This window comes from Aulonocara stuartgranti (genome assembly GCF_965226115.1).
Source record: "Aulonocara stuartgranti genome assembly, chromosome: 12".
Lineage (NCBI taxonomy): Eukaryota > Metazoa > Chordata > Actinopteri > Cichliformes > Cichlidae > Aulonocara > Aulonocara stuartgranti.
Window position 1 is genome coordinate 30,666,177 of NC_138948.1, and position 17,559 is coordinate 30,683,735.

Here is a 17,559-nt window from a genome sequence, read left to right on the forward strand (position 1 = left end):
CAAAAGTTGTATCCAAGATGGCCAAATTCTAAATGGCCACCATGGTCACCACCCATCTTGAGGAGTTTGCCCCCGCACATATACTAATGTGCCACAAACAGGACTTTAATATCACCAACTATTCCCTTGTTATTACGGTGTATCCATATAAATGGCCCACCCTATATATCAGATCTATAGTTGGGTGTTCTGGATGCTCAGGTGAAGAGAGAAGCTGATCTTTAAATTGATCACCACCTGGTGATGAGTTTGGGGGGGAACCCAAATATAGTGAGGATTCATTCGGCGCGTCTAGCAAGATCACAAGTACCTACTTCCTGCTGAACTTTGACAGGATGCTGCAGTGGAAGGAATATTTTTGATTATCTCCCCAATCCCACTGACATGCCTTTCATAGAGGAAGCAGAGTATGGAGATGAGCGGGGTGACTCACCCACCACTGGGGGGTGAGGTCACTTTGGCAGTTAAACAGGTCTTTGATGCCAATGCCCCTGGCATGTATGAGATTTGCCCTGAATTCCCAAAGATCCTGGGTGTTGTAGGGCTGTCTTGGTGCCACGCCTATGCAACATCATGTGGAGATCTGTGCCAATGCCTTTGTATTAGTAGACTAGGGTGATGATTCCCATCTTTGAGTAGAGGGGTGTCCTCTAAATATTGACAGCTCACACTACTTAGGGTCTCTGGACAGGTCTACACTAGGGTACTACTGAGGAGAGTCTGTTCATTAGTCAAACCTAGATTCAAGAGGAACAATGTGTTTTTTGTCCTGGCTTTTATCCTCTTGAGATATTCGAGTGGAGAATTTGCCCAACCAGTCTGCATGTTATTTGTGGACTTGGAGAAGGTGTTTGACATCATCCCTTGGGGGATCCTATTGGAGGCACTTTGAAAATATGGACTGTGACCGCGTGCACCTGTTCGTCTTTGTCTATATGTCAGGTTGGGTCTCTCTGGGTACATCTCAGGCCCTCCAAAGTACGGAGGCCTATCTCCCCTCACCACACTCCCTGCCGGTGGCTGATGCCCTCACACGTTGGTGTGTTGGTGGTCCTTGTCGTCTCGGGCTGGGCGCTCATGTATGTACCGGCTCACTCCTGGTGGCCGATTGGCGGGGCCTGGCGCCTGTGGCCCGGTTGGGCCCCTTCCGGGGGGTGGGATGCCCTCAGGCCTCTGGCCTCTGGGCCTGAAGCTCGGTCCTCTCTGGCACAGCTGGCTGCCGGCAGAGCCCGCGAGCACGCCACTGCAACCCCCTCTGGCCTCTGCTCCGTAGCTGCTGGGTGACCTCTCGTTTGGGGCTCTACTCAGCTCTTCCCAGGAGGGTGGCACGGTTCCCCCCCTTTTGGTGGTCCTCCTCGGGTCCTTGTACTCTGGAGCCTCTGGATATCTGGGGCGGAGAAAGCTTTGGAATACAAGCATGCTGATCCACACAGGTGTGCACACAGGTGTACACACGGGTGTTCACAGACGCGGACTACACCTTTCTTGGCTGCTGCCTCAAAGCACATTGTGCGCTGTCTATCTTGCGTGCTGCACAATATCGTTTAATATTTAGTATCTACTGTTATCTACTGCTAGCTAGTTTATTGTGATGGTGCTGTTTTTTATTATGTTGTTCTTTTTTTGTTTGCTTTCTCTTCTGTTTTTTTTCTCCATACAGGTGATCCAGGTGTTTTTGTTTGTTTTTCTTTCTTTCTTCCCCCCTTTCTCACCGTCTCTTCTCCCCTTTGGTTTTCTTTCTCTCCCTCTCTTTCTTTCATTCTTTCTCCTTGTCCTATCCCCCAGTCATGTCTGTCCCGTTTGTAGCAACCGAAAATAAAATCAATTCATAATTATAATAAAGGTCAATCAAATGGACCAATATGGCAAGGCCATGATGATCCACTTGGTAAAATAAATCCACTTGGCATCTTTCTTGGCCTTAAGACAACTATTCTGATGGCTAAAGATCCAAACGGGACACAAAAAAAAAAGGACTCTATGGAAGTGAGAACTTGGTTGCATTGACGACAATGAGTTGGACTTGTTTCTAGTGGCTGTTGGACTTTGCTGGGGCTGCCCTTTGACACAAATTCTGTTTGTAACTTTTATAGACAGAATTTGTAGGTGGATTTTGTCTCTGCTTTTTGTGTTTATGTTGGCTTTACCAGGTGGTGGCCTCCAGCTTGCAGTGGAACAGTTCATTGCTGAGAAGTAGCAGGAATGAGAATCAGCACCTCCGAGCAGGAGTTTAAGTATGGGTCCGGCAAGAAACCGTGAAGGAGACACAGCAAATGGACCATGGCAGATTCTAATGCTAGCTTCTGCAATAGCCTCAGAAGATATGAGTTGCCCACTAAACCTGAGATAAACCAGTAATAAAACTGTTATACTTTTTTGTAAGGTTTCCATTGGTGAAACGATCCTTCCTCTGTGAAATTCAACTCATTCAGAGACCAGCTGTTTATGGTCTCTCAAAACTAGTCCTGCAAGCAAAAATCATGTTGCTGAATTTTAGAAAATCTTCCACTGCATAACTTGTTCCAGTCACTCGTTCAAACATTATTATTAGCAGTTTTTTTCTTTTTCTGTTGAGATTTCTGTTGATGTTGATGAAGGTTGACTTTCACTGGTTGGAAAAGGTTGCCAAAGCCCTACGGTGGAAATGAGTGTTTAAAGTGCATTTTTTAATACAAAAACATTTAGTTGTACACCAAACGAAAAAATGCTTCAGCTTGACTCTGCCTGGTTCCTCCTTTGCCAGGCTCACGCCATTTATCTCTAGTGGGAATTGTAATGCTTCATTTAATTTATAGCTGCACCTCCCGGGGTATGGGCTCTTATGTCACAACAAATATGCCTTTTAGGCAAGCTTTAGAACCCCTTATGCAAAGAATGTATCACAGAGTGTTAAAGCATTGTACAACTGTCACCACTCCCAGGTTTTTAAAAAGAGAAAACTCCTTCAGCTTTAAAGCAGTTAAATCCAGTGATGCTTCTGGTTAACTTCTGCTGATCTTGAGGTGTTCCTGTATTCAGATCAGCCCTAAAGATGTTAATCACGTGCTTCACACTGAGTGCCGTCTGACTGAAGTGGTTGGGAATAGAGCACCTGCTACCATACAAAGCAGCCAGTTCTGTATGAGCAAGTCTAAGTTGGAACATGTTTTATTCAAAACCGCTCTTGTAAGTATACACACAAAAAATAGCTGGGGCTTTGAATTCATGATACATGAACAAATAGCACCCCAAAGGAATTCAGTCTGCAAATTGGCCATGTTAAGGAACAGAGTCTAATTTTGGTAGGCAAAGGCCCTTGATGACTCTCTCCCTGGATTTCTCACTGCTTTGTGTGCAGGATTAATACACTTTGATGTTAGCCTCTGATGACAAGCTACTCAGCAAGATGAAACGCACCACTGATTTTGCCTTAAACCCTTGGGGAGCCCCACAAAAACAGCAGGACACTCACATCTGGATCGATTTTGATGAGAGCGATGTCCATCTTCTGATCCACATCCCTGACCGCAGCTTCATAATGTACGCCACTTTTCAACTCAACTTTTATCCGCTGTTTGTTGGTAAGCACGTGAGCATTTGTGACAATCCAGCCATCCTCTGACACTATAAACCCAGAGCCACTCGACACAGAGACCTCCTCACTGGAAAATGGCACTCTGGCAGTAAAAAAAGATTAATAGCAAAGGTCATTTTGCATCTAAAAGAGCATTTTGAAATGCTACTTCATTTTTCTGCTTTGGTTTGGTTTACCTTTGAAAAAGCTCCAGGTGTACCACAGCTGGGACAATCTTATCCACCACATCTGCAATGAAGTTAAACTTGTAGCGTATACTTCCCGGATGCTGTGCCCCTTTTAGTATAAAAGAAAAGGCATAAAAGTTTTCAAAAAAATTTCTTTAATAGAAAAATGAAATCTTAAAACTTAAACAGACTTTATTTCCAAAACAGTCATGTATCGTTTAAAAGAAAGTGGGGCTGTAAAAAGACTCATACAAAGAGCTGGAAGCAACAAACATCTTCAGCTTCTGTTAATGTTTGGTCGAACCTAGTTATTACTAGGTTCAGTTCATTACTGGCTTGTCTTATTAATGAAGCCTTTTATAGATTTTTCATTTGAGCAGTAAAGCTTTTTTACGAGTATTATTTTTAGGGTTTTGTCATTTTAGAGAGGTCTTAACTAGATCGAATGCAGTCATTTACTTGTTATTAAGTTGACTGCACTTTTGCTGCCATTAGAGAAGCCAAGATGGGAGAAAAGGACATTATCTGCCCTGCAGTTGTTTTGCTGTGTCCGTGTTTTCTGGCCCTCCGCCAGAACACCTACACCTGTATGCACTAGTTTACTCAGTCTCCTATTCAGAATTCAAACATTTATATCAACACTTTTGCTTTGCGTGTCTCTGAATCTGTGTATCATGTGACATGAAGATAATAGTTTCATTTACAATTCTTTCCTTATCAGACTTACAGAATACTTATCAGGCAAGTACTGGCACATTATTACTCCACTCAGAGCTTGTATGGTTTTTAATATTAGTGGGATCACAGGCTTACTGCAAACACAAACATCTTCATTGGTTTATACAAAAGCACACACAATACCCACCCATATGTTTTTGCTAGTATAGATTAGAAGCTTCCTATTAATCTGACATGAAATAAGTCTGATGCTTGAGTGCTCATGAAAGGAAATGGAATTTACCCTGCTTTGGAAAACAGTATTTTCCTCACTTGGGGGCAATATCTCCCAAGTTCTCCTTAGCTCGGTAAACAAACTTGTTGGTCTGAAGCTGCCAGGTTCTTGAGCTGACGCCGTGTTCGTTTGCACAAACAAACTTGTCTGTGCAGAAATGGTCTTAAATGCAAATGACAGTCTGTGTTTTTGCCAAAAGCTACTTTGGCAAAATGCCAACTATTTCTGCCTCTGAAAGCTCTTCCAACAAATCAAGAGTGAGCTCTGCATTGACAGGATAAATTTGTAGCTTTCAGTATCCTCTCAATTACACAAAGGACACACAGCATTGCCAGCTTGCATGTCCCTCCATCTTCCATCAAATGAATACAGCGTTTGATGCTAATCTGCTATTAAATTTTCATATTGTCATCACACATTAAATTCAACATTTCTATTAAGAATTTATACCGTAAATTATGTTTGTTAAACTTTTTGGGGCCTTTTTATGGATTTGTTTTTGATAGGGATGGTGAAGGCTAACAGGAAAGCGGAGCAAAGACATGGGGGGTCGGACTCGAACCAGCTGCTCTCAGCCGTGCGGCATATGGTCTCCTGCTCATCCCAGTGAGCGAAACCTGCGCCCAGTAAATTATATTTTGTTTTGTTTTTAGCAGGAATTGTTCTTAGGCACTTCAAAAAAGTTGTAAAGTGAAAATTACATGCATTACCTGATGAATAGGGCTGTGTGATATAACCAGAATCTCATATCCCGATGAAAGACATTTCTCATCCCAACAACGATGTATATGGCAAAATAGTGCTTTTTCTGTAAATTCTGCCACTCTCGGGCAGCTCAACTTGTGTGAAGTGTTTTCAGCTGGACATTGTGTACCTAGAGTCGAGTGTTTTGACCGATGCATGAAACTATGCATTGTTAAATATAAGTTGTAACTTCCGCAGTTTTCTTTTTGAGTATTTATTACATGGTGTGCTGCGGGAAAAAGCCTGTTCTAATGTTTGAGTGTAAGGTTTATTTTGAGCACCTGACGGCTCTTCTTTTGCGTCTCATCCGTAAACTCTCTCCATACTCTTTCGTGTGATTTTTGCGTATGTGGTAGAAGAGGTTTGTCATGTTTGACTCTGCGGTGGGGACTAGTTTAGGAATAAGGTCCTTGATTTGTTTTGACTGGTCCTTCTGTTTGGAGCTACCTGTTTCTGCCTCATCTTTAATGGCTATGCTGGTATTCTCTGTGCCTGCATCCATGTGATGACCATCCAAACAATGAAAAAAATTAAATAAACAGTGTATCCAATATATTTCATCATATCGCGCAGCCCTACTGATGAAGTAGTTTAACCTTTTGTTAGACCTGAAATATACAAATGAAAATGAAAACAATGTAAATTTAAAATAGCTTCCATCTAGAAATTTGGATCCATAGTGTTGGGGCCATTATGCTGGCATAGTTTTACAAGATTGCAGCAAATCACTGCAAAGACCTCATCCGTCACTCACATGCTATGACCTAAGCAATTACAAATCTCAACCCAACTGAATGATGTTTTAGATGGCACTCTCTATTGTAGTCATTATCAGCAAAACATCAAATGACAAAGTAGCTTGAAGGGATGTGATTCCATCCTCCAGTTTCAGTCATGTTTTATTCATGTAACTTAAGGTGCTTTATAAGCCACTGAAGATATGCTCCTCTGTAAATAACGCCCATATTACCTGGTATTCTGCACACAGCCAGTAAGGAACACAAATAGTTCAAGAGTCAACTGAGCACTTTCTGTTTAGTTTATGCTCTTTCTCTCTCTCTCACATACACACACACAATCTTCATCTTGTATCAACAGAAATAGCAGCCGTAAATATCCCAACATTTCTCGCCTGTCTGTTTCCTGATCACCTTGTTTACAGCAGAGGAAGGTGATGAAATGTAACGACAGGACTCCCGACATACACACTGTTATCTGCAAGTCATAGGGCAGCACTGTCCTCATTTTATCTTATGTAGACTGCTAGCAGTGAGGTTATCAGCAATTTCTGATATAAACTTTAAATTCACTTCACATTTTACTTTACCCAAGTGCTAGTTACTATCAGAATATTCAATTTAATATATTAGCTAAATCCTAGTACTAGTCCCTAATCTGTGCTTATGATCAAGTGGCATATTTGGCATTTTATATTAATGATTAGAGCAAAAGAGAAGGCATAGACTGTATAGAAAAGATGGATGTAACTTTGAGGTCTGAAGTCTGAAACCAAAGTACAATTGACTTAAACCTGCTTTCTTTATAATGGCCAGTAGGGGGCCACATTTGTTGTTGCAAAAAAACCTTGCAGAAAATTCTTCAACTAGTAGTTTCAATTCTTATTAAATACAAAATTAATTACATTCATTTGATAATGTTGTCATCAACGTCATGTGCCACCTATAGGTTGTATTAATGGGACTTATAGGCAGCACGGAGGTGCAGTAGTTAGCAATGTCACTTCCCAAAAAGAGAAGCTCCACCAATCAGTGGAATTACTGACTCTAAGAGATATTGTGAGGCTGAGGATTCCTTCTTGGAACGGTTATGCCCAGGACCTAGTAGCTGTATGACCTTTCTGCGTGGAGTTTGGATGTTCTCCCTGAGCCTGAGACTCTCCACAGGTTGTCTAGCCTCCTCCCACAGTCCAAACACATACAATGTAATGTTAGTCAGTGAGTCTAAAGTGACAACTGGTTAGCCATTTATGTGATATTTGGTTAAAATCTGGTGCAAAGGTCACAGAACTCTTGGACTGAAAACTTGGACTGTCTTCAAAGATTTCTCTGAGACTAAATGAACTCGTACATCTGATGAAGACTGTGGATATATGGCAATGAAAGGGGATTCAGTATGTGGAAGACTGTTATGAAAATGGACATTTTGTGTCCTTTGAACAATTGAAGAGCAAATGCAATCTCCCCAACAAGCATTGTGATCTTTTTTAGAGCAAGCACAGGCCCTCAAATTGCTATCCGATTGTTCAGTCTGACGTCACTAGCCGTGTCTGGGTCTAAACTCCGCTGCAGGTCCATATATCAAACGATCACTATGGCATTACTGAGAGTTGAAAAACTGTTTAAAGTCTTTCATCTTTAATAAAATGATCAGCGTTCTGCTCTACCAGGTGTAACAATTGAGTTTAACATCCAGGCATCCATGAAAACGGAATTTATGACATTTAACGGAGTTAGAAGTTAGCAGGGAGTTAGCTCGCTAGCTTCTATCTAAATACAATATAGCATGTCCTGACTGCGGGGTTTTGGAAACAAATTAAAACGTATAGCTCTGTTATCACTTCCAGCATAAATGAAGACAGAAAACTTCTGTGTGCAGTGACGTTTGTAGGGTTACTGAAGTTGGGCTAGCTGGTATATAATGATGTGCTACGTGACCGCTAGCGACACAGCTATGTTAGCATAATATAAACAAGCTAACTTTTTTTCCACTCGATAAAAGTTAACGTGAGTGTTGTTGGTGGTCAGGAACAAATGTAATCGCATGGCAGGATGCTGTAAAAGGACCAAACTTCAGCCAGGAGAACAACTGAGATAATCCATCCACAATACGTGGTTAGTTATTCATATACTGCTGCATGGGCTGGGCTGTAGTTACATCCTAAGGTTTTAAAAACTGAGCTTAAATAAATGATTAGTGGTAATAAAAGCCGAGGGAGGTCAACAGGGATCACTGACTGTTTTAGGAGCTTTTTGAGCTCAAATAGAAGAAAATACATAACATTAAACATGTTAACAACAAAAAAGCCGTATTAAACGCAGACTACTTTAAACCCGGAAGTAGGATTAGACGCGTCATCACTGAACAATCGGATAACTGATGCAGAGACTTGTTCATCACAATACAGGGCAAAATGTATTTCTAAAGCATGATCTGTGTTACAGAATCAGAGTCCAAAGCCAGCTTTGCAAAAATCAAGAGTGAATATATATACTTATGAACACTTCGGGTCAGATTTATGCTATAATAGTTTGTCAGCTACAGTTAATTCCAAATGCAGACTTGCCTTTATCAGCTCACCTCACTCCACAGAAATTACATAAATCCAAACCTAAATTTCCAGATATGTATTTTAAGTGTGGTTGACAAGCTACATTAGTCTGTTTTGTATTGGAGCATTCTGGAGAGTCTAAATAAAGATTTTAATAAGATAAACGGTAGCTTAAGGCTAGATCAGTCCTGATGCTGGAAATATAACAACAGAAGTCATCCAGTGTGCTAACATATACATGTTTAGATTGCGTAAGAATCATATTATTTTGAATAAATATAAATAACATGACGCTAAGCTTTGGCCAATGAATGTGAGCTAACAACAACAAGATCGCGGGTATGGCTGCGACCGTAGGATAGGAAAAAACCCTAATATGAAGGTATTTTACTGTGCATTTTACAGTAATGTTCTGTTCTTCTAGAATATCATTAAAGTTACGTAAATAGACTTTGACTTCACATTTTGAATGTAAATTAACGTTAAATCACTGTAATGTAATACAACATAATTGTCTTGATCAGAGGTGGAAAGAGTACTCAAAATTTGTACTCAAGTACAAGTACTGTTACACTGGTTAAATTGTACTCAATTACAAGTAAAAGTACTGGTGTTAAAAAAATACTTGAGTAAAAGTACAAAGTACTGTTCTCAAAAACTACTCAGAGTATTAATTACTTTTTAACAGACTGATGTTTTATTCTGTTGTCAATAGCAGGCATTCAACTCGATTCACCAGTATAAATATTTATGTTCAAAGCACATTTTTCAGATGAACAAGGTATAGAAAGGTAACTTGTTTTGTAAACAAATGTAGATATAAAAGAAGGAATTTTGTTTGTTAAAACAATGACAAAAATGTTTCTGAACATGCGTAGAACCATTTAAACTGTTCCCCATACACTGAACAACAGGCAGGTAAGTGTCTTAATCTCTTAGCATTTCTTTCACACTTTACTTTCTGAACCTTTTGTTCAGTTTCAGCAAGAGCTGGTTTTCTAAATTAACAGAGGTAATCCGACTTCGTTTGGCAGTGAAGAGTAGACCAGCACAGCTAAAAAGTCGTTCACACGCAGCAGAAGCAGGCAGAGCTGTGTTCAGTTTAAGAGAGAGGTTTTTGATGGCTGAGAAGGAGTGCAGCAGCTCCATGGTGTCTGTGGCACAAGCAAGATAACCATCAAGCTCAACTGCACTTTACAGCCTTCTGGAGATTGGTCTGGAGAAGAATTCATCTTCATCAGATGACTCTCTTTGCTGATCCTCACTCTCATGCTCTGTCGTTTCAAGATGTTGTTTGATGTATGTCAAGGCTGTAATTGCAAGTAGATAACACAATTTTGTTATTTAAATTTCAGTGATTATTCCTGAACACAAATTTAAAATCGGCAAATTCTCAAAAAGGATTGTTTAGTATTCAGGACAGACCATCAATAACTTACAATGTATTAGGTGAAATACTCACTTAAGCATGTGTTCAAATGTAAAAATACACAAAAATGGGATCACATGATCACTCCTTGAATCGCTACCTTATCGTGGTGGAGGGGTTTGTGTGTCACAGGGATCCCAGGGGCTATGTTGTCTGGGGGCTTTTGCCCCCTGGTAGGGTCTCCCATGGCAAATTTGCCCTGGGTGAGGGACCAGACAAAGAGCGATTCATAAGACCCTTATGAAAAGGACATCGAGGGAACAGTTTACCCTGCCCGGGATAGGGTTACCGGGGCCCCGCCCTGGAGCCAGGCCCGGGGAGGGTGCCCGAGGGCGAGCGTCTGGTGGCCGGGCCTTAGTCCATGGGGCCCGGCCGGGCACAGCCCGAAGAGGAGACATGGGCCCATCCTCCCGCAGGCCCACCACCCGCAGGAGGCGCCATAGGGGTCGGGTGCATTGTGTGCCGGGTGGCGGCCAGGAGCGGAGGCCCTGGTGGACTGACCCCCGGCTGCCAAGGCTGGCAATAGGGACATGGAATGTCACCTCTCTGGTGGGGAAGGAGCCTGAGTTATCAGAATCAGAATACTTTATTCATCCCGAGGGAAATTAGGGGTTACAGCAGGCAGCACGCTAATAATAATAATAATAATAAACTTTATTTATAAAGCACACTTAAAAACCAAGGGTATGCCAAGGTGCTTAACAAGTAAAATAGAGTATAGGAGGAGGATAATAGAAATAGGACCAAAGCAAGTACTAAGTATGCAAGCAGATAACTGTCACTAATACATAGGAAAGCAACAGGTACAGAGCAAACAAGAATTTAAATGAGCATAAAAGTGCATGATATAAAATCATAAAAGAAATATTAACTAGAGGGAAAGGCAAGATTGAATAAGTGGGTTTTTAATCGTGAATGGCGCATGCGCACTCACAAAGGAACCTTCTGACCAACTTTACACAAACATCACATTGGGCAGACATGTCAGAAGGTAGGCTGATAGGAAAAAAACAACGAAAATACACTACATGAGGTAAGAGGAGGAGAAAAAAAACTCCACTCAGACTGAGCTCCTAGTGGGAGAACAGTTTGATAAAAGAAAAAACACCTCAGCACAAAAGCACATGACTATCAATACACCATAGAAACACGAGACAAGCAACAGGGGCGGGTAAAGGGTAAGAGAGAGCCGGCGTAGACAGCGCATCCGGTCCTGCAGCATCTGTGCTGGTCCAGTTGACTGCTATCATCCCCGGTAGGGCACAAGCATCGAAGACGTTGGAAAGGGAGGGGGATGAGTGAGTGCTTATCAGTGTAAGTGTGTGTGTGTGCGTGTCCATAGTTTAGCTGAGACAGTGTCCTTCGGCCTATCAGGCTAAGTAAACAGTCCTCCAGCCAATCCAGGTGTCCTTCATGGGGCGGGAAGAATAGTCATCACACAGTCGTTATCAGGGAGTTGTTTTGGTGGGCTCCAGCCTTGGGCCTGCAGCTGGAGCCGTGGTGTCCAAATGTTGAATATTGTTGATTTCTCCTTTGTGAGCAGCTCGAATTCTAGCACTCCGAGGCTGGTCTCTCGATCTCCCGTTGAAGAGCTGCGAGCCTCCCCATGATGGTATCAAACTTCTGTTCCGTGGTGTTGTCAGTCTTTTGATTCTGAGACCTCACAACTGCAGTGATCCGTTCCGCGATGTTTTCCAACTGTCGCTCAAGGGTCTCATTTTGAGCAGGCCTCTCTCTGATGTTTCCCCTCATACGCTCAATGGTGTTGTTTTGAGCCTTCACAGCAGCTGTAAACGTCTCCAAGGTGTTGACCATATTACGTTCATTGTGAGAGGTCGCACCTCGTCCCGTCGCTTCGAATCCAGCGGGCAGCCTTGTGGGGGTTTGAACAGCCGGTTCCGCTTTCTTATTTCTCTGATAAACCAGGGCTAAGCCAACGCCGATCAGCATGAACCCTGTTATCATGGTTCCGAATAGGTAGATATCTTCAGCGTCCTCGATCGACAGTCCCGCCAGGCACACGGTCCTCCAGTTCTGCCACCCGTCCATCGTGTAACCGGCAGGGAAAGTCCCTCCAGGGCACTCAGGCTCTCCCGAGCCCCGACTTCTCGTTGAGAAAAGGGTGTCAATAGCACTCAGAGACCAGTTGATCAAATCCATAATTCTCTTTTAGGTTTAGAGAACGACAGTGAGAGACTGTTCCAGGGAAAGTAAATTCACACAAGACAAGACAAGGACATAGAGGCGAAGCAGGGAAGATAAGGGTGAGGAGGAGAGGAGAAAGTGCGACCGCCTTCGCTGAGAGCTCAAGACAAAGTGCGTGAGGTTGAGAGGTACCGGCTAGATATAGTCGGGCTCACCTCTACACATGGCTTGGGCTCTGGAACCAGTCTCCTGGAGAGGGGCTGGACTCTGTCTCAGTCTGGAGTTGCCCCTGGTGAGAGGCGGCGGGCTGGGGTGGGTATCCTAATATCCCCTCGGCTTGCTGCCGGTACGTTGGGGTTTTTCCCGGTGGACGAGAGGGTTTGTTCCCTGCGCCTTAGGGTCGGGGAACGGGTCCTGATTGTCATCTGCGCTTATGCGCCGAGTGGCAGTTCAGAGTACCCAGCCTTCTTAGAGTCCCTGGGGGGGGGGGGGGGGGGGGGGGGTGCTGGAGGGTGCTCCACCTGGAGACTCTGTTGTCCTGCTGGGAGACTTCAATGCTCACGTGGGTAACGACAGCAAGACCTGGAGGGGCGTGATTGGGAGGAACGGCCTCCCTGATCTGAACCCGAGCGGTGCTCTGTTATTGGACTTCTGTGCTAATCACAGTTTGGCCATAACGAACACCCTGTTCGAACATAAGAGTGTCCATAAGTGGCACCAGGATGCTCTAGGCCGTAGGTCGATGATCGATTTTGTAATCGTATCAGCAGACCTGCGACTAGGGCTGGGCCATATTATACCGTTCACGGTAATACCGGTATAATGTTAGGCAACGATAGAATGGGAGTAAAACGCGCATGCGCAGTGCCTTTGTTTTCATACGCACATGGCCGATTGTTGAGTGAAACAGATGAACCAGAATTGGTTTGTAAAAATGGTGCAACTTCCGTGATGTGGAACTGGTTTGGTGTTTGTCCGTCAGATACACGACAAAGCACATTTTTTTGCAGAACATGCAAGCGGCCGTTGTTATTGTCATATTTGTCGGACTAAGATGCTCTTAAATCTGGGAGTAATCTGGGTCCTAAACTCCGTATGCTTCAGGTCAAACAACACTGCAGCATCACTTAGAGTTAAAAACTGTCTAAATTCTTTCATCTTTAATAAAACGATCAGCATTGCTGCTTTACCAGGTGTAACTATGAAGTTTAACTTCCAGGCATCCATGAAAACTAAAGTTATTACATTTAACGGAGTTAGACGTTAGCAGGAAGCTAGCGGAAGTTAGCTCGCTAGTTTCGCTAGTTACCTAAGCATGATATAGCATGTTCTGACTGAGAGATTTCTGAAAAAAATCAAACGTACAGTTCTGCTATCACTTCCAACATAAATGAAGACAGGAAACTAAACAGCAGTGACGTTTGTAGGGTTACTGAAGTTGGGCTAGCTGGTATATAATGATGTGCTACGTGATCGCTAGCGACACAGCTATGTTAGCATAACATAAACAGTGAAGCTGGAGGACGAACACTAACACTTTTCCACTTATAAAAGTTAACGTGAAGGTTCTTCATGGTTAGAGACAAATGCAATCGCATGGCAGGATGTTGTAAACGGACCAAACTTCAGTCAGGAGAACAACTGAGATAATCCATCCACAATATATGAGGTTAGTCATTAATAAACTGCAACAACATGGGAATAGAGCAGCTGCCAGAGAATTCAACATTAATGAATCAATGGTACAGAAGTGGAGGAAGCAAGAAGAATGAGTTTAATAAAGTTTGATTTATCTGACTGCTTTGTTTCGCTTAATGTGCCTTATAATCCCGTGCACCTTATGGTCCGAAAAATACATACTGCACACTGCAGTTTAATGTTGCAAAGCACCTCTTTTTAACTTCAGTGGATATTATACATGGTTATGCTCAGGATATGTCAGCCCATTTCTACTGGAAATGCCTTTTGGTTAAACTTTCAGCAAGGAATTTGCATTTGCACTGTTACATTTTTATAAAGCTTTAATGTACATAAAAACCAGCTTCTTGTTTAAGTGAAAATAAATGGAAGGTTGTCTTTTTGCGCTAGTAATGTTGTGGAGTTGTATTTTGTCTCGCATCAATTATATCGTTGGTTATATCGTTATCGCAAATTTTCAAATATATATCGTGATAAATATTTTTGGCCATATCGCCCTGCTCTACCTGCGACCATATGTTCTGGACACTCGGGTAAAGAGAGGGGCTGAGCTGTCAACTGATCACCACCTGGTGGTGAGTTGGATCAGGTGGCGGGGGAAGACGCTGGACAGACCTGGTGCACCTAAACGCGTAGTGAGGGTGTGCTGGGAACGTCTAGCAGAGGCCCCAGTCCGCGAGATCTTCAACGCACACCTCCGGCAGAGCTTCAACAGCATTCCGAGGGAGACTGGGGACATTGAGTCCGAATGGACCATGTTCAGCGTCTCCATTGCCGAAGCTGCTGCATTGAGCTGCGGCCGCAAGGTGGTTGGTGCCTGCCGTGGTGGTAATCCCCGAAGCAAATGGTGGACACCAGAGGTGAAGGGAGCCACCAGGCTGAAGAAGGAGTCCTATCGGGCTTGGTTAGCCTGTGGGACTCCGGAGGCAGCCGACAGGTATCGACAGGCCAAGCGGAATGCGGCTCGGGCAGTGGCTGAAGCAAAAACTCGGGTGTGGGAGGAGTTCGGAGAGGCCATGGAAAAAGACTTTCGGGCTGCCTCGAAGAGATTCTGGCAAACCGTCAGACGTCTCAGGAGGGGAAAGCGGTGCTCTACCTGCACTGTGTATAGTGCTGGCGGAGCGCTGCTGACGTCGACTGAGAAAATTGTCAGGCGGTGGAAGGAATACTTCGAGGACCTCCTTAATCCCACTGACACGTCTTCCGAGGAGGAAGCAGAGTCTGGGGATGAGGGGAATGACCCGCCAATTTCCGGGGGCGAGGTCACTGAGGCAGTTAAACAACTCCTTGGTGGCAGAGCCCCTGGTGTTGATGAGGTCCGCCCCGAGTTCCTGAAGGCTCTGGACGTTGTAGGGCTGTCCTGGTTGACACGCCTCTGCAATGTTGCGTGGAGATCAGGGGCAGTACCTGTGGACTGGCAGACCGGGGTGGTGGTCCCCATCTTCAAGAAAGGGGACCGGAGGGTGTGTTCCAACTACAGGGGGATCACACTCCTCAGCCTCCCTGGGAAAGTCTATGCCAGGGTGCTGGAAAGGAGAGTTCGTCCGTTAGTCGAACCTCGGATACAGGAGGAACAATGCCGTTTTCGTCCTGGTCGCGGAACACTGGACCAGCTCTTTATCCTCTCCAGGATACTTGAGGGTGCATGGGAGTTTGCCCAACCAGTCTACATGTGATTTGTGGACTTGGAGAAGGCATTCGACCGTGTCCCTCGGGGTGTCCTGTGGGAGGTGTTGCGGGAATATGGGGTGTCTGGCCCATTGCTACGGGCCATTCGATCCCTATACAACCGTTGCAAGAGCTTGGTTCGCATTGCCGGCAATAAGTCGGACTCGTTCCCGGTGGGTGATGGGCTCCGCCAGGGCTGCCCTTTGTCTCCGGTTCTGTTCATAATTTTTATGGACAGGATTTCTAGGCGCAGCCAAGTGGCGGAGGGCTTTCGCTTTGGTGGCCTCAGAATCTCATCTCTGATTTTTGCAGATGATGTGGTTCTGTTGGCTTCATCGGGTGAGGGCCTCCAGCTCGCACTGGAGCGGTTCGCAGTCGAGTGTGAAGCAGCGGGAATGAGGATCAGCACCTCCAAATCTGAGGCCATGGTTCTCAGCCGGAAAAGGGTGGAGTGCCCACTCCGGGTCGGGGATGAGTTCCTGCCCCAAGTGGAGGAGTTCAAGTATCTCGGGGTCTTGTTCGCGAGTGATGGGAGAAGGGAGCCAGAGATCGACAGACGGATTGGGGCTGCAGCTGCAGTAATGCGGACGCTGCACCGGTCCGTCGTGGTGAAGAGGGAGCTGAGTGTAAAAGCGAAGCTCTCAATTTACCGGTCGATCTACGTCCCTACCCTCACCTATGGCCACGAGCTGTGGGTAGTGACCGAAAGAACGAGATCGCGGATACAAGCGGCAGAAATGAGCTTCCTCCGAAGGGTGGCTGGCCTCTCCCTTAGAGATAGGGTGAGAAGTTCGGCCATCCGGGAGGGGCTCAGAGTAGAGCAGCTGCTGCTCCACATCGAAAGGAGCCAGCTGAGGTGGTTCGGGCATCTGACAAGGATGCCCCCTGGGCGCCTCCTGGGTGAGGTGTTCCAGGCATGTCCCACCGGGAGGAGGCCCCGGGGCAGACCCAGGACACGCTGGAGAGATTATATCTCTCGGCTGGCCTGGGAACGCCTTGGTATTCCCCCGGATAAGCTGGAGGAGGTGGCTGGGGAGAGGGAGGTCTGGGCCTCTTTGCTTAGGCTGCTGCCCCCGCGACCCGGCCCCGGACAAAGCGGATGAAAATGGATGGATGGATGGATGGGATCACATGAATCCTTACCAGCCTCTGTTACGTCTGCTCTGTCAGTCCAGGAAGTCTTGAACTTGGGTAAGAGGACTGCAGCTGCAGCCAACTCTGGATCCTCCATCATCGCTCCAAAACGCTTTTGAAGGCCATTTTGCAGGGCTCTGATGAGTGGCACGCATGTCTTGCTTGATGTCTCCAGCCTGCTAAGTTTGGACAGTAGTTGTTGGATTACTGGCAGGAGCCATCCCATAAAGGAAGTGGACTCAGACTGAAGGATGTTTGAAGCTTTCACCAGTGGCTTCATGGTGGTACAGTACTCCCTTAGGAATGCAACTTCTGCAGGACTCAACCTGTAACACACAACAACAAAACCCACCATGACTATAATAGGGATCTTCTGATTTAATATTAAGAGTCTGCTCACGTTTTTAACCATACATTAAGGAAAATTCACAAAATTTGAAACCATATTGGTAGGTGTCCAATTTTACTCACATTTTCACCTTGAACTCCTCACAAATGCTCCTGATGGCATCTTCCCCCTTCTCATCAATGATGCGTATTATCCTTTCAATGGCAAGGTAGGTTGAATTCCATCGTGTTGCATTGGGACGAATGATCTGTAGCTCACACTTGTCCTCTACCACTTCATTAGCCAAATGAGATCGGCCAGTTTTGTTCCAAATGGCCTGGCATTTTGCAAAGGTTGCACGGGAGAGCCTCTTGTAGGTGTCATTCATGCTCTCTGCTAGGGCAGCATCAGTTGTTGCCACAAGGTTTAGC

At 44.8% G+C, this 17,559-nt stretch overlaps 1 protein-coding gene and 1 pseudogene across 2 annotated transcripts in view; both read right to left on the reverse strand.

The window, feature by feature from the left end:
• The window catches only part of LOC309719614 (serine protease HTRA1-like), a 32,217-nt pseudogene that overhangs the window by 9,271 nt on the left and 5,387 nt on the right, over positions 1 to 17,559 (reverse strand). The window contains exons 2-3 of the transcript XR_014280725.1: positions 3,751 to 3,850; positions 3,452 to 3,656 (exon numbers count right to left, since the gene is read on the reverse strand). The product of XR_014280725.1 is annotated as a serine protease HTRA1-like (transcript). The remainder of the gene's footprint in view (positions 1 to 3,451; positions 3,657 to 3,750; positions 3,851 to 17,559) is intronic.
• LOC309719502 (uncharacterized protein) lies at positions 9,921 to 17,531 on the reverse strand (the record flags this gene model as incomplete). Its single annotated transcript, XM_082555666.1, has 3 exons — positions 17,272 to 17,531; positions 16,810 to 17,126; positions 9,921 to 10,036 (listed from the first exon to the last, which is right to left on the reverse strand). Exons 1-3 carry the CDS (start codon positions 17,514 to 17,516, stop codon positions 9,921 to 9,923), a joined length of 678 nt encoding a protein of 225 aa, XP_082411792.1. The 5' UTR covers positions 17,517 to 17,531.